Source organism: Anas platyrhynchos, chromosome 25 (assembly GCF_047663525.1).
Source record: "Anas platyrhynchos isolate ZD024472 breed Pekin duck chromosome 25, IASCAAS_PekinDuck_T2T, whole genome shotgun sequence".
NCBI lineage: Eukaryota > Metazoa > Chordata > Aves > Anseriformes > Anatidae > Anas > Anas platyrhynchos.
Window position 1 is genome coordinate 9,337,005 of NC_092611.1, and position 20,588 is coordinate 9,357,592.

Sequence of the window (20,588 nt, forward strand, 5' to 3'; positions counted from 1 at the left end):
AGACTGCACTTAGATGCCAGGCCCTGCATGTGCAGAGCAAACATCCTATTGTTCGCTGCCTCCTGCCACCCCCAGCTCCGGCCAGGCACTTAGCAGGAGTGATGCAGACCCTGCTGAGTGTTGCTGTGCTCCTGCTGTCCCCGCTCCCCAATTCTGGGCCTGGATGTCATTTGAGTCCAGGCACAGAGGGGTGGCACTGCCACAGACCCCTGCCTGCCCTGGCAGAGCAGTGTCCTACCAGAACAGGCAGCAGGGATCCAGGCAGATCACATCCAGCTCTGATCTTCCCCAGTGACTGTGTGGGTCTTTGGGCCTTAACACAACTGATGGAGCAGAGAGGCTATGGAAAAGGCTCATCTTTAATCAGAGGAATACAGAAATGCAACAGGTTGTGTAAAGAGCACAATGTTACAAGCAGCCCATCGTTGCAGGGATCTGGAGGGCTCTCCAGGCAGAAAGCGACACCATCTTCTGCTAGCACTGAGTTCGCAAAGGCAGGGCCAGGGCCACGTGTTGGTGCTCTCTGGTACTGGCAGTGGCTTTGTTGTAACAGTAATCCTGGTGTGAAGGAGTCAGTCACTGGCCCTGCTGTCTTCCCACTTCACTTGCGGCCCTTGGTAGGTGCCAGCCGGCTGTATTGTCCATCGTCCCGCTCACCAAGGGGCTAAGGGGAAAAAAAAAGGCAAGGTGAGCTACAACTGTGCCTGTCCAGCCCTGGGTACAGGGGAAGCTGGCATAAACCTCCCTTTGCCAAGATTCTGGCAAGCTCCCTTGAGTTGAATGACCCCAGAGCATGGGGTAGCTGAGCCTGCTCCATCCTCTGCATCACTCAGGGAGAGGGAGCTGTCAGCTCCCCAGCAGAGAGTAATTTCCAACCTCAAAGGCCACTCTCTCATTATGGTCACACCACTGCAGCCCTGTGCAGCTCCTGCCACCCATGCACACACACCCAAATACGTACACACGAGTGCACGCATGCTCACCTGGTAGAGCTGCTCGTTGGCAATCAGGTTCTGCCTGTCAGAAGCTAAAGAAAGAAAGACAGCGGTCAAAGATCGGGGAGATCATGGGCAGTGTGGTGAGCATTTGCAGACAAACCCAAATGGCTGGCTGCTTTGAGCTCTGTGCTTTTATTTCTTCTTGGAGACGTGGTAGACGTGCATCTTGCACCCTGAAAGGCCACCACGCAGCTCCTAGAGAAGCGCAGGCAGCTAGCAGGGCTCTCCCCTCACCTCGTGACATGCGTCCCTTGTCCTGGCCACTGATGCAGTACACAGCAACCATCAGGAGTACGGTGGCGATAACATCTGCAACCACAATCCCCGAGATGGTGGGAGCGTCCACTTCGATGCAGTTCTGGCACACTGGAAGCATAAAAGGACACAACAACTGAGAGCAGGACCCCGACCCAGACCCTCACCCTTGGCTCCAACCCCAGTGGCTGCCCTGCCACCTGGGCCCGTCTGAGCCGGGACAACCTAGGACAGGAGCTGGCAAGACTTTCACCAACTGGCAGAACCAGCCACAAGCTCTGTGAAATCAGTATTTCTCTTAAAAATTTGCCTAAAAACTCCAAGCAGTCCTGTAGCTCTAGAAACAGGGCTTCTGGCACTTACTTCGATAGTACACCTGGAGAACGAAGCGGTCAGTTCCCTTTTCACAGGCATAGGTGCCTCTGGGATCATCGTACATCGCACCCAAGTCCAGCTCCGTTGTGTTTGCTATCCGCTGATTATCTTTGAACCATATTACTTCTTTGTGTGATCCACAGATCAGGTACACCTTCTCATTTTTTTCTTTCACAATTATCATCTGTCCTGTAAAATCAAGGAGAGCAGAGAGCTTGACAGCTGAATCCCCTCGCAGTGGTGCAGAACTTAGGAGCCTCACTCAGAGATGGCTGCTGCAGACAGCATCGCGTTAGGCTGTCCCTCAAGACACGGAAAGGACACTGCAAACAGAAACCCCTGCAAAAAAGCAGATTGCCCAGTGCAAAAGCAAAAATAGGTGGTTACTTAATGCAGCTCTGGGTAGTGTACAGATCCAAATCGAGCAAAAACGAACTGGAACCAGGTATTTACCTGGACTCCATTCAGACTGCGTGTTGGAGCCTCATCCTGCCAAGAGATGGCTTTGGTAATGAAGTGCAACTGCAGCAGAGACCTTTCAACAGCGAGTGAAAGGTTTTTACCAACAAGGACAGGAGCTGAGCCCAAACAAGCGAGGCAAAACCCCACGGAGGGTGATACTGAAAACGAACTTCAATACTTGTTGCACCAAATCGCTCCTTCCTCCCTACCAACACCCGCCAACCTCACGCCAAGGAGCTGTAATGGAAAACCCCAGCCTCAAAACCCCGGAAAAGCAGCACAGCACGGCGGGGGTGATGTCCCCACGGGGTACAGCACCCGACGCGCTGGGGACTTACCTTGGACACCCAACCCGGCCACGGCCACGCTGGCGAGGAGCGCCCAGGCGCCCAGGGCCTGTCCCCTGTGCATGGCGTGAAGCAGCGGCAGCAGTTTGGGGGGCAGGAAGAGGAGCCAGCTCCTCTCACGGCGTGATGCGCCACCCAGCTCTTTGTCAGGCGGCGGAAACCTGGGGGCTGGGGCCTCCTCCTGCGAGGCAGCGAGGACTGCCTCCTCGCCCAGCCCTGACGCCCATGGGAGGGCACGATGGGCCTGAAGCAGCGGGTCCCCCGGGTGCCTACGGGCCCCCACAGCACCCATGGGTGCCTCAGAACCTGTGGGTTCCCATCAGCTGCCATGGACGTGCCCAGCACCCATGGGTCCCCAGTACCATGGTCCCCCCTGGCTGCTATGGGCCCCTGGCTGTCATCCCTTCCCCCCCAGCACCCATGGTCCCCCCAGCACCCACGGACCACCCAGCACCCATGGACCCCCCAGCTGCCATTTCCCCCCCAGCACCCATGGGTCCCCTCAGCCACCATGGAACCCCCAGCGCCCATGGGTCCCCAGCTGTTATGGTCCCCCGCAGCTGCTACAGGCCCCTGGCTGCCATTCCCTCCCCCCCAGCACCAATGGGCCCCCCCAGGACCCAGGGGACACCTCAGCACCCATGGGTGCCCAGCTGCCATATGCCCCCCAGCTGCTGCAGAACCCCCAGCACCCCTGCGTCCCTCAGCTGTCATTGCACCCCACAGCACCTATAGACCCCCCTCCCAGCACCCAGGGACCCCTCCCAGCACCCAGGGACCCCCCCAGCACCCACAGGACCCCCCAGCACCCATGGGTGCCCAGCTGCCATATGCCCCCCAGCTGCAGCAGGACCCCCAGCACCCCTACATCCCCACGCTACCACTGCTCCCCACAGCACCTATAGACCCCCAGCTGCCCCGGATCCCCCCCCCAGCACCCCGAGGAGGCTGAGGATGAGGGGGATGAAGGAGGCGGGGGCTGTCCCCGGCTGTCCCCGGCCGCCCGCCATAGCGCCGCCTTCCCGTGGTGCCGCGCGGGCGGCGGGGCCATGGCGGCTCCCGCGGGCTCCTTGGTGGCCGCCGTGCTGGCGACCTCGGGCCGCCTGGACAAGGAGGGGCTGGGCACCCGCATCGGCCGCCTCGCCCGCCGTGTGGAGGAGCTCAAGGCGCGGGCAGGGCCGATGGGGGGCCGGGGGTGGGCGGAGGGGGGTCGGGGAGGAGGAATTTGGGGAGGTTGGGGGAGGCGGGAGGGGCCGGGAGGGAGGAATTGGGGGGCCCGGGAGGGGCTGAGGGGGGCCGGGGGTAGCTGAGGGGGAGGAATTGGGGTCCCGGGGGGGGAATTGGGGTCTCGGCGGGAGGAATTGGTGGTCTCGGATGGGATATTGGGGGTCCTGAGGGGGGAATTTGGGGTCCCGGAGGGAGGATTTGGGGTTCCCGGGGGAAAAATTGGGGATCCTGGGGGGGGGATTGGGGTTCCCCTGGGGGATCTGGGGGTCCCGGGGGGAGCCGTGAGAAGCCGTGAGGGAGGAGTTGGGGTCCCCGGGGGGGGAAAATTGAGGGGCTCGGGGGGCACCGTGAGGGGCCTTGGGGAGGACCTGGGTGCCCTGGGGGGAGGAATTGGAGGTCCCAGGGGAGGTCATGAGGGGCTGGGGGATGAATTGGGGGTCCTGGGGGAAGGACTTGGGGGTCCTGGGGGTCTCTGACCGTGGCTTTGCCCCCTGTGCCCCCGCAGGGAGAGGTGTGCTCCGCCATCACCAGCAAGTACAGTGAGTTCCTGCCCAGCGCACGCAGCGCCGAGGAGCTGGTGGCACAGGTGGACGGGCTGTCAGGGAGCATCGAGCTGCTCAGGGCCGGCATCGAGGAGCAGGTGGGACCCGCAGGGCACCCCCCGGCTGCTGGCAGCTTCCTCAGGTCCCACTGCACATCTGTGGGCCTTCAGCTGCTGTGTGCGGGGGGACAGGGATGGAGGACACGGGCCTGAAGGCTCTGGATGGCCTCACACCTAAAAAATGATGGCACGGGTGTACGTCCCATCTGGGGTGTGACTGAGAGTAATTGAGGGGTTGTTGGTCGTAGTTAGCGTGTTGTGCACTTGGAAAAGTGTGTCGCACGTCTCCAGAGGAGAGAGAAGGATCCACCTGGGTGCATCGCAGTAGGGTGTGATGCAGTGACAGATGGGCTGAGTGTTGGTCCCACGGGGATTTGGGGCAGAGAGGGCACTGAATGTGCACCACCCAAATCCTGGCACATGGCCGTGCACGTTCACACAGCCATGAAGGAGAGTGTGAGCAGGCCCTGCAGGCCGGATCCTCTGCTTTTGTGCTTCTTTGATCGACTGCAACATGACTTGAAGGAGTGGCCTGTGGTGTTCTTCACAGAAAAGCATGATATGTTAATAATGCAATGAAAACCAATCTAATGTAAATTAAAAGTAATAAACAGCAGCAGTTAAACACACACACACACACACACACACACACACAAATCATCTTAACTAAACCAGGTTAAAATAAACAAAGTTTAGATATGTTATTAGATATGTTAACTGAGCTAGCTTTTTACTCACTTCAAGTGATTTTGCATTTAAAATGGCTATGTTAAAAGCACACTCAACTCCTTTTGATAGCTTTTTGATACTAAGTTGCCTTCCAGTGCCTTGACAAAACCTGTAATGTAATAAAAACATAAACTAGTATGGAAGAGTTTCCAGTAGGGAAATGGTAAGTATCTTTCTAGCAGGGAGTAAAATGGAATGCCATAGAAATCGAAGATAGAGACATTATCAAATGCCAGAGCAGATAAGTTGTTAACACTGAGTCTTCCGTCTTCCTCACCAAATTGCTCTATTAGCAGAAATACTCTGTATCTCATTGTTGTCACTTTTAAGAGAAATCTGTTAATGTTTGGTTGCTGTCTGATGAAAAATTTCTTATTTTAGGTTCAACGAGACCTAAATGTTGCTGTTGCTGAATTTACTGAATTGAAGCAGCAGCTGGAGCGAGACACACTGGTTTTGAGTATTCTGAAAAAGCTACAAGAGGTGAGGAAGGGATGTGCATGTTAAAATCAGTAAGTGGTGGTTGCTGCTCAGTTTGTGGCTTTATTCGGGGCTTCTCCTTTGAATAAATAACTATAACTTGTGTGTCTACTTGTGTTGTTTAAAATCATGTAACAGCACATCTGCTGTTACATGATCCTATTTGGTTGTTGCAGTTTGATACAGCTATGAAAGAGTACAACACTGCGTTGCTGGAGAAGAAGTATGTTGTAGCAACTCAACAACTGGAAAAGGTAATGACTTCTTAAGCGTGTGGCAAAATTGTTGATAAATACTTTAAATAAATGTGACAAGATCCTTTTCAGTAACAGGGGCAACAGTTACCCATGTTTTTTGTTTGACCTTTACCGCCAGGCACGAAGCAGCCTGAAAATGCTGGAATCCCGTAAAGGCTTTGAGCTGAAGATCCTGAAGGCACTGGGCACAGAGCTGACGGTGCAGACACAAAATATGCTCTATCATCTAGGAGAAGAATGGCAGAAATTGGCTGTATGGAAGCTTCCTCCTTCAAAAGGTGCTCACAGTTCTAGTTTGGTGCACTATTTTTGCCTCGCTATTTGAAATAATCTTGGTTTCAAGCACCTACAATATATGAAATAGAGTAATATTGTTGAATTAAGGTTGGTTTAAGGAGAGATTTCCAGAATTTTTGTTCCGACTGTATATATTCTCCTGCTAGGGTAGTTTTAAGAATACTTTATCTTCTCTGGTAGGTTTTTGGCTGCTACTTTTGTTGCACCTGCTCTAGAATTTGTATGTTGGTGTCTTCATTAAAACACAAAGTTTTCATTTGATCAGATTTAACTTACAATGGGGACAAGGGGGGTGATTGTCTCTAAATGTCAATGTCATGGCACCTGAAATAAGGATTCTGCAGATTTGCCCTGCACTGAAACACAAGGTATTTGTTACTCTCTTCTGATGCTCTTTTATAGGAACTTTATTTTGTGGAAATGGGGAGAGGTAGCATATCATTTTAGTTACTAGATGAGGAATGCAGTAGGTTCTCAGACCTGCTGTATCTTAGACCACATTCTAATAGGTGTTTCTACCTTTTCTCTAGAAAGTAGCAGCCCGGAGTCAGCGATGCATTCAGAATTGCACTTATGCACACTGCCATCAAAAGAGGAAGAGATTGCTGGCCTGCCTGTTGCTTCTGTGCTGCAGGCATTTGCTATCCTTGGAGAACTGCGCACCAAGCTTAAAAGTTTTGGTAAGACAGACCTTGTATCCACACAGCTGTTGCAGCCCTAGTGGATATGAGTTTAGGCTTGTTTTAGGATGGATATTAAGATCCAGTTCACTTCAGTCATACATTGGGAGACGTCTTTGTCTGTTGCCTTGTGTTTCCCACTGAGTGTGAGGTGAATCCTCTGGTTTTTACAATACGAAACTGCCAAGAATTATTTATCTTTTCCTGTCAGGTTATTTTCGTATACTGTTTTGATCTGTGGCTTTGTGGTTTCATGGTCTGATTAAAGGGCTTAAAGGGCTTTTCCAGTTAAAGCTTCCTTATCTACAAAGACCAAGACTGTTGGTTTTAGTCAGCTTCTGGGCTTTTCCGTTCTCAGGTGTTGGTAAGAAGTAATCAGGAAGCATGGCAGATGCTAGGACAGGATTCCATGCTTCTGGCTTTTTAATTTTTCATTTTACATTAAATATACAGCTCTTTGTTAGGCCTCCATATGTGTTTTACAGGAGTCAAGTGGTCTGTAGTGAAACCAAACCCAACGTTCCACCTCATGAATATTCTCTGATGCCGCTAGTCTAGACAGTGGTTCTTCCACATCACTTGAAGAATCTGTGCATCCAAAATACTACCAGTTGGGCCTCTCAGGAACAAACTCCTGCTGTAGGAAAACTTCTTTTTTTTTTTTTTCATATTTTAGGCCAGTTGTTGCTGAAATACATCCTCAAGCCGCTGATTTCATACCCATCTCTTCAGCCATTCACAGAAGAACTGTCAGATGTGGTCATCCTGCGTTTTAAGTGTGAGAAGCCTGACTTGGATCATTCCTCTCCTGTGGAGGTTTTTGACAAGATCAAGTTCGTTCTTGAAGTTCTTCACAAATACTTGCTGAGTAGGTAGTCCCTCTCTTTGGAATTACTGGGAAAGTGGGCTCGGTTGAACCATAAATTCAGTTGTCTTTTGATTGGGATGGAGGTTGTTTCACAGTCACAGCACATGGTTTAGATATGAAGAACATCTCCTTTATAAAATTATGGAACAGCTGAAAGATGCCTTTTTGACAGGAAGGACTGAATGAAATGGTGGAGGGTCATATCCAGGAAGCAGGGATATTAACATCCATTTCTGTTCTCTTGAATTCAGATGTGCCAGTTGAACAGCGTGTGGAAGACAAAAAGGAATGCAGAGTGACGCTGGCAGAACTGCTGGGTGATATGATATGGGAAGAGCTATCAGACTGCCTCATTCAGAACTGCCTAGTGAATTCAATCCCAACCAATAATAGCAAACTAGAGCAGTATATAGAGGTAGGCATCAAATGCTTCTGAATTTATATAGTGGAAATGCTGCATGACCAGCTTCAACAGAAAGCTGTTGTTTGCTTATCTAGAACTGTGCGTTTATCTCAGGTAAACCGTGGCTTGTTTTTCCTGTCCTATTAATGGTGCAAGGTCTCTGATCCAAGGACCTCAGGCCATATTTAACTAAGACCTGGAGGTTCTCAGGTGTGTGGCATAAGGCTCTTGTGTGAGCTTCTGTAAGAGGCTGAAGAGGTCTTGCACATGCTGATTTGGGATCTCTGGATTCCTGTGAATGAACTGCTGTGTTTGCATTTTTTTTTCTCTGTCTAGTGATCACAGCAGTTTCTTGTGTAGGCTACTTTTTTAAAAACTATCTTAATAAGAGTAGAATCTTTGCTGCTAGTGAAGAACACCAAAAGATACTTATCCTGGAGAAGCACCTGTTGACAGCAGCGATCATAGGGCAAACCCCCCAGTCCCTTTGCCCTAAGTAGCCCAGTGTAATGAAATGTAATCGGTTTCCTCCTCCGATTTTTGAATTAGGTTGCCAGCAAAGTCAGGAAACAAACTTGCAGCTAAAAGACTGGATTATTTTACAATCATGGCCTCCAACTGAGCCAGCTTCTCCCAAAAGATTGCTGTAGAACTGTGAGATAGTTCCCTCTAAAACTTAGTTTAATCTTTTGCTTTCGACTGAGTGGGGGAGTTTATACCCAGCTTTAATTTTGCTCTTTGATTTTAGGAGATTATAACTGGCAATTCACAAGTATCAATGTAGAATGTGTCTTCCTTCCTCAGGTGATTAAATCCACAGAGGAATTTGAAAAAGCCCTGAAGAACATGCAGTTTTTGAAAGGAGACATGACCGATTTACTGAAATACGCTCGTAACGTCAATTCCCACTTTGCCAATAAGAAATGTCAAGATGTGATTGTGGCAGCCAGAAATTTGATGACCTCAGAAATACACAATACTGTAAAGGTGCCTGTTGTTGCAATATCTTGTTTTCCTAGGTGGAAAAATAGTGTAGCAGGTCGAGAAGGCTTGTCTAGGACAGTTGAGGTTCTTTTTTTTCTTTCTTTTTATTTATTTTTTTTTGTAGAGCACTGACTACTTGTGATTATTTGGTGATTTTTGCAAACAACAGTTTTGAAGTCATCTTTAATAGTGCTCAAGTGGGTTATTTCACTACCAAGATGTTACTTAACATGTTTGAAGCTTACTTTTGTAGGCCTTTCTGGCGAGTGTCATAAGCGTAAGAAAATTTAGAGGATCACTTACAGACCTTGTTTCTAGGCATGAAGCACTGTATAGATTGCTTCATGGTCTGCTGTGTAGTTCATAAGCCATGAGACCTCCAAGGGTCTTAGAGGACTTCTGCAGCTTTGTATTTATCTTGAGTCTTAAATCAAGATTTTGTAGTCACAGAATCACAGAATTGTAGTGGTTGGAAGGGACCTCGAAAGATCATCAGGTCCAACCCCCCTGCCAAAGCAGGTTCCTCAGAGCAGGCTGCCCAGGCAGGCATCCAGACAGGCCTTGAATATCTCCAGAGAAGGAGACTCCACAACCTCCCTGGGCAGCCTGTTCCAATGCTCCGTCACCCTCACCATGAAGAAGTTCCTTCACATGTCAGTGCAGAACTTCCTGTGCTCTAACTTGTAGCCATTGCCCCTTGTCCTATCCCAACAAACCACTGAGAAGAGGTTAGCTACATCCTTCTGTCCCCCACCCCTCAGATATTTATAAAAGATATTTATAAGAGTCTTGCACAGACTCTTTTCTGTGGGCTCCGAATAACGTTCTTTCTTTCTCTCGTTTTCCCTTAGATCACACCTGATTCATGCGTAGCCCTACCAAAGCTTCCTGATCCTGGGTCAGGAGATCACTTAAACATGCAAAAAACATCTAAACAACTTCCTAAGGAGATCGTGAATTTGGAGAATGAGACCAGACTGAGCCAGTACACGTTCTCTTTGCCCACATGCCGCATCAGTTCATCGGTGGAGAAACTGATGGAACTGGCTTATCAGACGCTGTTGGAGGCTACAGGCAGCACAGATCAGTGGTAGGAATTATATATCAGCAGGTAACCCCTGGGAGTTAGATATTTATTGCCTTTGGCAACTCTAAGCATCTGTTAATAGAGTAAAAGAAATATAAAAGAGCTGAAGATACTTAAAAATGAGAATGAATCATTAGTTACACTGTGTTTTGGCTGGAGGCTGCTCCCTGGGTTTGTGTGGTAGACTGGTACAGCAGGAACAGCTGCCGGGTATGTTCCCTGCAATACTCTTGTTAAGCAGTCTTTGAGGCTTATGTTCTGAGGGAACATTCAGGTAGGTTTTGCCATATTGTAGCTACTGCATTGGTGAAAACGTGATGAATCCCTAGGGTGCACAGGGCAGCTCATGGCTTCAGTCTTTTAGTTGGAAAACACTCTACTGCTGTGTTCATTTTTTTGTATTTTATCATGTGTTTCAATTATTTAGAAAGATAAAAAACATATCTTTTGTTCCATCCAAATGATAAGTTATGGCACCTATTCTGAGGAGAGTTCTTGCTTTCTTTTTTCATTGGCTGGATGAAAGCAAAAAACTCCAGCTCTGCATCTGGCAGGGCTCTTCCAAGAAAACAAGTAAACATTCTGAGAACCTACATAGAGTCGGTTTTAAAAACCGGAGACCACAACCCTGAAGAGGGAGAGTTTCCTAGGTACTGAATGCCTTTCACTGTACCGTGGCAGAAAGAGGGCTGACTACTTATGCATACCTACTGGGAGAAAGGACACTGTTCCCTTTGTTTGCAGGGTTTCATAATCTCAGTTCTGACATGTGGCCTGAAGTTCATCTCTTCCATGCTGAACTTACAAGGTCATCGCAGCTTTTGAGAGAAGCCTTTGTGAATTTTCCACGATGCTGCTTTTATTGACATTGCTGTAATTGATCTTGACAATTTGTCCCTTGTTTAGTAAGAAAAGCGTGCTTCACTACTAATAAAACCTTTTTTAAGAAAGCCTTGAGGGTCGCTTGGCAGATGAGACATTAATTCCACAGACAATCTAACATGAACCTTATTTTCTTTGTAGCTGCATACAGCTCTTCTACTCCGTGCGGAACATATTCCAGCTGTTTTATGATGTAGTACCAACATACCACAGGTAAGTGTATTTGTGCATTACTTAGGGCCTGTTTGGAGACAGAGCAGTGCTATTGGAATAGCCCCACTTGTTCCCTGTTTGTCCACCACTGCCAAAGATGACTAAGCGCTTCTTCTAGTGGGTACAAGCTGGTGCTCCTAATGCATTATTAAATTGTACCTGCTGCAGAATATTTGCCTGAGAGTTTCTGAGTTGGCAGTCTTATGACCAAAGAGATAGTTTTTAGTATTTCTTTGACGTGAATGGAATTGGTTTTGTGCCTGACAGCCCTTGTGTACATCGGAACACAGGAAACACGAGCTGAAGTTACATCTCTAGAACATAACTGAGTTTTGTAAGCTGTCTTATCCATCCATTAACTAACATAATAGTAATGGTTAAGTAACTAGAATAGAGTCCTTGTCCTTGGCGTTGACAGGGGTTAGCCTTTATGATTGTTCATGATGCTCTTCCTGTAATAAACAGCACCAGTGAAGACTTAAAGTATACAATTGTGTCCAAGAACACTGAGGTATGACCGACAAGGACTTCTCTGTTTTCCTCAGTGTTACGCTGTAATCAAGAATCTCCCTGTTTGAAAGTTGTTTGTTAGAAACGATGCGAGTACAACACACAGTTGGAATGCCAAGGTTTCAGTTTACTAGCCATAGAACTTCTTTCCTCTTGTGTGGCTGTGGCAGGAGGTGAAGTACTTCTATTCCAACTGATGGCTGTATCAAGCATTCCTTTCAGTTATTTACATGCAACATCAACAACAGATGGGCTGTTTAGGGTATATATGACAGCTTTCTAACAGGGTCAGGTCTAAATACGTACATTTCTTCTTCTTCCTTCTTCATGTGACAGAGAGAACCTTCAGAAACTCCCCCAGCTAGCAGCTATTCATCACAACAACTGCATGTACATTGCTCACCACTTGCTCACCATGGGACACCAGTTCCAATACCGTCTGACGAACATCATGTGTGGCGGAGCGGCTACTTTTGTAGATCTGGTACCTGGTTTTAGGAGACTTGGTAATTTTACCTTTTAGTATTCTATGGAGAGAAATTCTGAGATGGATAAGCTTGTACCAGTTTAACGTGAGCCTGTCATCTATACTTAATTCTGCTACTCAGCTCTTTTTCAAAAGTGCTGTAGCAATCCAAGGTGTGCAAAAGCTTATTAAGTATGTAACAGCTCAGTTAAATTGGCCCAAAATAAGAAGTTTAAATTGACCCAAAATAATGTTTCTTATTCAGCGCTTACAGTCTCTTAAGTTGGCATAGGCAGAGCAAATTTAATAATTGCTTACTTGCTTCTCTCTGCTTCTTTTTGCTTCTAAAGGAATGGAGTGTTTTCTGGCCCAGATGCGAGTGCAGAAAGGAGAAATCCTGGAGAGGCTGTCAAGTGCCAGGAATTTTTCTAATATGGATGATGAGGAAAATTACTCTGCAGCAAACAAAGCAATAAGGCAGGTAAGCAAGGCAAACAAAGTCAAATATGCTGTTGTCTGTAGATGTTGTCCTTAAAAAGGTACAGTATGTAATACTAGTACTGAGAACTGTGCGCTGTTTCAGCAGAGTAAAATTTTGCAAAAGATGAATTTTCTGGCATGCTTTTTTCCCCCCTGGGCTGTGTCTCATTTTGTAGAACGCTGAGTTCGAGTCCGCATGCTCCAAGATGACATAGTTTCTTACTCTTGAACTTTTGTTTATAGTGTGTATCTAAGGTATTTCAGTTTTCAAGGAAAACATCTGTGAGCCATAATGCAAACTGAAATTGTGGCATTTTTTCCAGGAGTGTCTGCTTTATGTGGTAGCAGGATGAAGTCATGGCCTTCTAGTTCTTTAAAACTTTTCTGTCCATTTGCGCTCACCTTATCATTTTGTGCTTCTCTTAATGTTCTCTTTGATAACACGTTGGTAATGTATAGATGTTGTCTTCCAGGTATTGCATCAGTTGAAAAGACTGGGGAAAGTTTGGCAAGATGTCCTTCCAGTGAACGTATACTGCAAGGCCATGGGGACCTTACTGAACACAGCGCTCTCAGAGATTGTCACTAGGATTGCTGCCCTAGAGGTAACTGCACGAGATGGGCCTGCCAGGCGTAGGGGTGGTGCTAACAGCTAGCATGTGTGACCTGTAGAAATTCTTCCTAAATTGAAGTTTCAGGGGAGCCAGCTGTAGTCTAAATCTTGAAGAGCCCCCCCACTGTGAATTGTGTGGCCTCTTCTCCTTTAATAGCTAAGACACTTGCTTATGCCATGCTTGCCAAAAAGCTTTGCTTTCATCATTGTGCTGGCGTTACCTGAGCGCTTTCCTTATGAACTGCTCCAGACCTTCCTCATAACCCCTCTGCCTCACAGTGAAATCCTTGTTAGTGCACCAAGACGTGCAGTTCAGAAGCAGAATCCTTGTTCTGAGGCAACTGCAGAGAAGTTGATGAAATAGCTATTTGTGAAATAAGTTACATTAGCTTGAAAATGTTAAATGCAATCCAAACCACTGCTTTTCATCTTCACACACAGAGCCCCATGTAAAAAAAAAAAAAAAAAAAAGAAATTCATTTAGTGCTTGGCACTCCAAAGAAACATCTAACTGTTCTTTTTGTTAATGTTTTTTCAATTCTAGGATATCTCTGCAGAAGATGCAGACAGGTTGTACTCCCTCTGTAGGATCATGGTAGAGGAAGGACCCCAAGTTTTCACCCCACTCCCTGAAGAGGACAAAAATAAGAAATATCAAGAGGAAGTTCCAGTGTACGTGAAGAAATGGATGACGTTCAAAGAGCTGATGATCATCTTGCAAGCTAACCTCCAAGAAATAGTAGATCAGTGAGTGTCTTCCTTTTCAGTTAGTACTTCACCTGCTAACCAGGGAGCTGGGAAGTGGTCTGACAGCAGGGCACTGCATTCAGGAGAGCTTTTTCAGGTGAAACACAATCACTTTTAATAGGGACCAGATAGCTGCTCCTAGTGCCATTTTTTGGCTGTGTGTTTATAGTCCATTTCACTGGTCATATATTCAGCTGTCTCCTGCAGGTGATAAAGCAGTGGTAAAAAAAAAAAAAAGTGCCCCGGGAGAGCCAACCGCAGAGCAATTATACATCCCTCTTGACTTTTCTAAATTCAGAAGTACTTGACAGTAAGCAGCCAGGCATTTTGCCCCCTGCTTTTGATGTTAGCTGTGCCTTGCAACTGCAGCTATCATTCCATGTAATTGGTCTTCAGTTTTTAGAGACCGTTTCTTAGGTCTTTTAACTTGCAAGGGGTATTCATCTGAATTATACATGAGGATTTGCATTATTACTCCTATTACTTTAGTTGTCATGAGTTGTCAGAAGCTAGATGTTTCTTCCTCACATTTGGTTCACATGTCCATCTGAATGACAAGGAGCCATACTGTCCTCTAAACTGCAAAGTTTGTAGTAAGTGCAAGAAACACATTAAAACCTATTGCTTTTTATGCCTAATTAATTAATTCTGGACTCAATTTGCATGCAGCTAGTAGGCTGCTAACTAGATTTGTTTTGGATCGAGATTTACTACTGTAGCAAACCTGTAAATGCTCTATGCTTTTAATTTATTTGAACCATTCATCACAGGAGTGGGAGAACTGCAATGGATTGTTGTGAATGCTCTAAGGCTTATTTTAACCTGAAGTTTCCATGAAGTTTTGTTAAATGAAGATCTTTCTTCCTTGTAGATGGGCAGATGGGAAGGGGCCTCTTGCCGCTGAATTCTCCCCAGCTGAAGTGAAGAGTCTGATACGAGCCTTGTTCCAGAACACGGAAAGAAGGGCAGCAGCACTGGCCAAAATCAAGTAACTGTTTGCTCCTACATGTTGCATCTTCTGATAAGGCAAGAATGAACTGAGAATCTTTATTTTTTGGATTTGATCTTTCTTGTACCGGACTACAAAAAGCTTGGCATTAGGTGTGTGCTTCCTGGAGGCTTGACTAAGGGAGGAGAAAAATTTGCTAGCTCACTCAGCAGGGCAGAGGGGATGGTTCTGTGAGTCTGAGAACAGGGAACCAGAGGTGGGTAACACATGGGCACTAACTGCAGCTGCTTTCTCTGCCACATGGAGTTTGGGCTTGAAAATTCAAGCTCTTGCCCTGCTCCCTGGAGGTGTTATGCCCAGATTGTAGTTGTGCTTTACAAGCTGGTGCGTATACAGTCCTGGTGAAGAAGAGATGCTTTTTGTGGTATTTGCTAAATTCTATCTTCTTGGATTTCATCTTCTTGTAAGCCCAGCACAGGCAAATAAATCAAGTTCTTTATCTGAACTCCTTGTGAGACTGAGCACTGCTGGCAGGTGGGCCTCTCAGGCAAGGTGCTGTACAGTGTCATCTCAAGCTTGCTTGCTTCAGGGTCTTGCAGAGGGATTGTTATTTCTCACTTGTGAATCTTACCTATGCAGTTTTACATCAGGGGACGTGTCCCCCCTTTGTGTCTTACCTCTTCTGTCCCTGCAAATTACATACGAAACCCACAAGCAGTGGTAGCTTTTGGTGTCCTTCTAAGAATGCTGAAGTGCCAAATTCTGCTCTTACCCACCTGTTTTGTTCATGTTTCCCTGAACAACACACCTCAAAAGAGTAAAAATTATATGGGGGGAGAGGAAACCCTGTTTCAAGTGAAATGTTTACTGAGTCAGAGGGTTTCGCACATGTGACAACATTCCTAATGGATTTATTTCTCTTGGGACATATCTTAAAACTGAATTCAAAGTTTTCAATCTGACTTTGCCAGCCATGAAAGCCCGTTCAGCTCCTATTTTTAGCTTTTGATTTGTGTATGAATTTACTAGGTCTGGCATCTATTGTCTTTTTGATAGCAACTTTACTGTACTTTAAGAACTATATAAATGCTAGTAAATACAAGGGAAGTAAAGGGAATTAAGTGTGCACTTAGAAGATAATGTTCTAAGTTACGAAAGGCTGTTTGGGACTTCAAAAAATGCACATTTATTTTATTTGGAAAGCTTTTCAATTGCATTTGTTGAAATGTAGCCCAGATCCCAAGATGTGCCCCTTGCTGCACAGAGTATTTCCTGCTACGTAGTGGTTTGTAAGCACGTCATGACCTGCTTACACAAGTTTTAACCGTAGAGCTACACCTTTTAATGTTACCTATCATTGAATCCTTTTTATTTGGATGTCTGTCTGGCTTCTCTGTGCATTCCTGAGCATTTTGGGGGATACCAAAATTACAGCTGGCTTTTACATTGCACCCGAATCACAGCAGAACCTCATGGCTGGTCTGTGTGCTGGATCAGCCAGGCATAGCCAGATCTGGGGCCGAGGAGACTCCTTGGTGTGGGCCTTAATTAGTAGAAGCCTGGGTAATTAGTAGAAGCCTGGGGAGGCGACAGGTGCAGTCAAGTTCCCATTTACACTAAATCCAGCCTCTGAGAATGCAAAAACAAAGGCAAGCATTGATCCAAAATCTGTCACTCTAGCTTTTCCTTTTTTTTTCCCCTTTCACTACTTTAAGTAATTCATTTGAGGGTTGACAGTGTTCCCATGACGCTTGCATCTCTTGGGAGCCCTTGCCCTTTTATAAATGGGAAACCAAAAAATTGATATTTTGAAAAACACCACTTCTCTCACGTGGATTATTCACAGAAATGTAATATGCTATTTTCTTTAATAAACTATTTATACTGGCCCTGTTTTCTGGTGTTGTGTGGGGGGATTCTCATATGGTTACAGTAACAGTATGAAGCTGGACCTTCGGAACAGGCAAAACGTTGTTCTGTGACGTCTCTCCTTTGCTTCTAGTAGATCTAATAATAAGAAAATTAAAAGGGAAAAATAAATAATTGGTGCTATGCTGTGGGGTGGGAGGTTAACCCAGAGATCATGCAGCAAGGGTGAGCATGGGGTAAAAATTGCTAGCACCTGGATTTTTCTAAGCAACGTGCCTGGCTGCAGGTCAGGCTGAACACACACCTTTGTCTGTCCCAGGCTTACCTCCGTGGTGCGATAAATCCAGGGCAGAAGCTGAGCCACGTTGGTGTACACCCCGGGGTGGTTGGGCTCGGCACAGCCCTGGCCCCAGCTCACTACGCCTACCAAGCGCCACGTGAGATCGTCCTGGCAAACCAGGGGGCCCCCGCTGTCCCCCTGCAAGAGAGCAAGGACTGAACATAGCAGGGACCTACCACTTACTGCTCATTTCTCCTCTGGCTGTGCACACCCCCCTGCTCTGATGCTCCCTCCCGTCACCTGGCACGCATCAATCTTCCCCTGCGGGTAGCCGGCACACAGCATCCTGGCCGTGAGCTCTCCTTCGTACATGCACGAGCTGTTGCACCTCCTGGTGCTAATTAGGGGAACGAGCGCTTCCTTCAGAGTCTCCGTTAGCTGTGCTGGGGAGGGAAGAAGCCAGGAGGGAAATGAGATCTCCAGGAAGCAGGAAGGGGAGAGCAGGGCAATGGAGCTGAAGGGTCAGGAGGAAGATGGGGTCTTAAGGGATTAATGGGGGTGCAGGACCTGGTGCAGCAGGGAAAGGGTGGACCTTGGGGGAGCAGGGAAAGCTTCAGGTCAGCACAGAGGCACAGGGACAAGCTGGGGGCTTACCCTGGTCTGGTCTGGTGTAGCCCCAGCCTGAGACCCAGCAGGGGGTGCCCGGGAAGAGGTCCCGGTGGGAGGGTGGCAGACACACAGCACGGATGGCATCTGGTGGGAAGGGGACACGGTGAGCCCCGGGACGGCACGGGGCCGTGCAGAGCAGGCACAGCTGGGGCTGTGGAGCTGCCAGCACACAGAACTCAGCCTGCAGAGCTGCTCAGCCCCGCAAATGGAGGTGAAACACCCTTGGAGCAGGCCTCTGGAGGTCTCAGCTCCTACAGCCGCCTTCCCCAGCACAGCTGGGAGCAGGGCACTGCTGGGCACGCTGCCTCCAGGTGCCCGGAGAGGCTGGGGACCCTCTTAAGCAGCTTCTCCCAAAGGGCAGGGTCAGAGCGGGCCGATTTCCAGCCCTCTCTTCGTTGCAGGTCCAGACAAACTGCAGCTGGGGGCAGGCCACAAGAGCGGCTTACCAGAGAAATTCAGGGGGACGCGGAGCTTCATCAGAGCAATGTCATAGTCGAGGCTGCTGCCGTTATAGAGCGGGTGGGAAATAACCTTCTCCACCGGTACCCCAGCCTCCTGCTCGATGGAGCCACGGGCAACACCAGCACCCACCAGCCAGCCGGAGCCGTGCAGCCGCCTGGAACTGAGCGCACGGCTACCTGAGCACCACGGCCCCCAGCTCGCACCCCAGGGCCCCCTGCATGGGCACACAGAGCCCCCCTACCTGTGCAGGCAGTGTGCTGCGGTCAGGATCCAGTGGGGCGCCAGCACTGAGCCCCCGCAGCGGTGCCGGGAGCCGTGGCGCACGCTCACCTGCCAGGGCCAGCGCCCGGGGGCTGCGTCCGTGCCCCCGACCACCCGCAGGGCCCCGGGGCGCAGCCCACAGTCTGCAAGGTGGCCGTGAGGGATGGGATGGGGCTGGTGGAGGGGCAGGGGGGAGACGGAGGCACCGACCTGAGCACCGCAGAGCCACGATGCGTCCCGACTCGCAGCTGCTCCTGCACAGGGTGAACCTCTGAGAAAACTGCAGGGTGCTCGGGGAGATGCAGCAGGCCCCAACGGGGCTGCTTGTAGGGCAAAACCAGCACGGTTTTCTGCCCATCTTAAGCCTGAAAAGGTGTTTTTGTGCCTCCAGCAAAGCCTGCCGTAGCCTGGGACTGCCCGTACCTGACCTCCCACAGGTCTTCCAGGCTGCCTTCGTGGCCAGGTCTGACCTGGATGAACTCCTGGGTGTCTTTCACCTTGACATCCGTCAGGTTCACTCCCTTCTGGTGGGTCATCCTGCAGGAACCATCCCAGGAACCATCCCAGGAGTGGTTCCTGCCCCGGCACCCTCCCTGCCCCATGGCCAGGAAGGTGCCCAGGTGGCTGCAGCCACCTCCTGGGGTTCCCCCCGGCCACCCCAGCCCCGCTCAGCTCCCTGCCCCCCGTCCCTGCCCACCGGAGCGCCCCGAGGTGCCGGCAGAGCTGGGTGCCCATCCTCAGCCCCCATTGCTCGTGGCAGGCCAGCAGCCAGCCGGGACGGCCTCGCACCCGCGCTTCCAGCAGCGAGCTGTCCGCGTTGATCCTGAAAGACACTGAGGGCAATGCCGCAGGATTTACAGGGTGAAACGATTGCAGCACACAGCCGAAACGAGCTCCTGGTTCAGCAGGGCAGATTCATTATTAAAGAGCATCTTTTCTGCTCTCACTGAGCCTGCCAGGGGTAGGGGGGAGTTAAAAACCTCTGCCAGGAGCCCCGCGGACCACGGGCTCGTCCTCTTCACCCTCACCACACTCCGGGGTCACGTCTGGCTCCTGCGGCAGGGCAAAGCCCTGGGCTGGCTGTGGGATTTTGAGGTGCCTCGCTTCAGGAAGGAGAGAGGAGGGCAGGGGTGAGACCTCAGGGCCGGGCAGCCCCCGGCAGGGGCACTGGGAGCCGGGCAGCACCGTCCCCACGCAGGCACTGACCCAGCAGCCAAGCCCCCGCCGCCAGCCCCGCCAGCAGCACCGCGGCCCCCAGCAGCAGCCTCGGGATGGTGCAGAGACTTCTGAGAGACGCCTCAGCAGAGCCTTTAGGAAACAAAGGGAGAGGACGGACACCATCTCCTCCGTCCCTCGTGGCACCACCAAGCCCCTGGAGAGGTTCTCAGGGCACTGGGGCCCGATTTTGGGGGCCCTCCAAACCCTTTGGCCTGAAGTGCCACCAGGGGATGAGCTAAGGCCATGCATCCTGCAGAAGGTCAGGACCTGGGGGCTCCCCCTTGCTCCCCAAACCCGTAATTTTCTCACCATGTCCCGGGGACGCCCCTGGCCTTGCTTCCCTCAGCTCTGCTGTCAGGCTCTCGTGGCTCTGTGCGGTGTCCCCGATGCCGGGCAGGTTTTGGGGACAGCTTTCAGCCTCAGCCGGCCCCTATGGAGAGGAGCAGGGTGCGGGTCAGGGGCAGGCTCCTGGCAGGGAACGGCTCCATTTGAGGCAGGGGGGCCGCGAGGAAGCGCCGCTCACCATGCCCATAGCACAGCGCCTCTGCCAAGCTGCTGGGCTGTCCCTCGGCACAGACCCAGCTCCCGGCCCCTTGTCCCTGGCTCCCCTCCACCTCCCTCCCTGGCTCTGTCTGAGCAACCCCAGCAGCTGCTGGGCTGCCCCAGCCCCAGCCCCAGCCCCAGCCCCACCTGCCACCTGCCGGCCCTCCCCTCCCCTCCTCGCTCACCTGCACACAACTGAAGAGCAGCCACAAGCTCTGGGCTCGAGCAGGGGGCTGTGGGTGGTGGGCACTGAGTGAGGAGCCCCTAACAGCTACCTTTATTAGAGGAGACCTTGGGGAGCAAATTGTTTTAAGCTGGGAGAAAAATGAGCCAAGACACACGCAGGTGCTCTGGATCAGCCCCGCATCTCGCACCA

At 49.7% G+C, this 20,588-nt stretch overlaps 3 protein-coding genes across 4 annotated transcripts; 1 reads left to right on the forward strand and 2 right to left on the reverse strand.

The window, feature by feature from the left end:
• Positions 1-341: 341 nt before the first annotated feature.
• Positions 342-2,843, reverse strand: CD3D (CD3 delta subunit of T-cell receptor complex). Its single transcript, XM_027444177.3, has 5 exons — positions 2,429-2,843; positions 1,617-1,817; positions 1,233-1,364; positions 984-1,027; positions 342-664 (listed from the first exon to the last, which is right to left on the reverse strand). The coding sequence occupies exons 1-5, from the start codon at positions 2,727-2,729 to the stop codon at positions 602-604; spliced, it is 741 nt and encodes a 246-aa protein (XP_027299978.1). The 5' UTR covers positions 2,730-2,843; the 3' UTR covers positions 342-601.
• Positions 2,844-3,432: 589 nt separating this feature from the next.
• On the forward strand, positions 3,433-16,799 carry ZW10 (zw10 kinetochore protein). Its single transcript, XM_027444164.3, has 16 exons — positions 3,433-3,603; positions 4,170-4,304; positions 5,376-5,477; positions 5,651-5,728; positions 5,850-6,009; positions 6,559-6,708; positions 7,385-7,576; positions 7,828-7,991; positions 8,784-8,966; positions 9,815-10,053; positions 11,074-11,145; positions 11,992-12,161; positions 12,472-12,602; positions 13,075-13,206; positions 13,759-13,961; positions 14,833-16,799. Exons 1-16 carry the CDS (start codon positions 3,487-3,489, stop codon positions 14,951-14,953), a joined length of 2,349 nt encoding a protein of 782 aa, XP_027299965.3. The 5' UTR covers positions 3,433-3,486; the 3' UTR covers positions 14,954-16,799.
• TMPRSS5 (transmembrane serine protease 5) lies at positions 15,903-20,282 on the reverse strand. Of its 2 annotated transcripts, XM_072027636.1 has the most exons (13): positions 20,193-20,282; positions 19,979-20,099; positions 19,658-19,759; positions 19,432-19,554; positions 19,149-19,284; positions 18,875-18,988; positions 18,662-18,705; positions 18,432-18,594; positions 18,175-18,350; positions 17,714-17,812; positions 17,360-17,502; positions 17,105-17,257; positions 15,903-16,917 (listed from the first exon to the last, which is right to left on the reverse strand). In XM_072027636.1, exons 1-13 carry the CDS (start codon positions 20,199-20,201, stop codon positions 16,909-16,911), a joined length of 1,392 nt encoding a protein of 463 aa, XP_071883737.1. In that variant the 5' UTR covers positions 20,202-20,282; the 3' UTR covers positions 15,903-16,908. The 2 variants fall into 2 exon arrangements, with proteins under 2 accessions (XP_071883737.1, XP_071883738.1); XM_072027637.1 differs by lacking the exons at positions 18,432-18,594; positions 18,662-18,705.
• Positions 20,283-20,588: the final 306 nt, after the last annotated feature.

What these genes read in the sequence shown, in the direction of transcription:
- CD3D (XM_027444177.3), bottom strand. Translation starts at nt 2,729, where the DNA reads ATGGGTGCTGTGGGGGCCCGTAGGCACCCGGGGGACCCGCTGCTTCAG. An exon ending in TCTCCAGGTGTACTATCGAA is followed by an intron (nt 1,365 to 1,616) that starts GTAAGTGCCAGA and finishes TTATGCTTCCAG; the next exon opens with TGTGCCAGAACTGCATCGAA. An exon ending in CCAACGAGCAGCTCTACCAG is followed by an intron (nt 665 to 983) that starts GTGAGCATGCGT and finishes TTTTCCCCTTAG; the next exon opens with CCCCTTGGTGAGCGGGACGA.
- TMPRSS5 (XM_072027636.1), bottom strand. An exon ending in CCGCGGGGCTCCTGGCAGAG is followed by an intron (nt 19,285 to 19,431) that starts GTTTTTAACTCC and finishes CATTGCCCTCAG; the next exon opens with TGTCTTTCAGGATCAACGCG. An exon ending in CGTGGCTCTGCGGTGCTCAG is followed by an intron (nt 18,595 to 18,661) that starts GTCGGTGCCTCC and finishes GCCACCTTGCAG; the next exon opens with ACTGTGGGCTGCGCCCCGGG.
- ZW10 (XM_027444164.3), top strand. Translation starts at nt 3,487, where the DNA reads ATGGCGGCTCCCGCGGGCTCCTTGGTGGCCGCCGTGCTGGCGACCTCG. An exon ending in GTAGTACCAACATACCACAG is followed by an intron (nt 11,146 to 11,991) that starts GTAAGTGTATTT and finishes TTCATGTGACAG; the next exon opens with AGAGAACCTTCAGAAACTCC. An exon ending in CTAGGATTGCTGCCCTAGAG is followed by an intron (nt 13,207 to 13,758) that starts GTAACTGCACGA and finishes TTTCAATTCTAG; the next exon opens with GATATCTCTGCAGAAGATGC.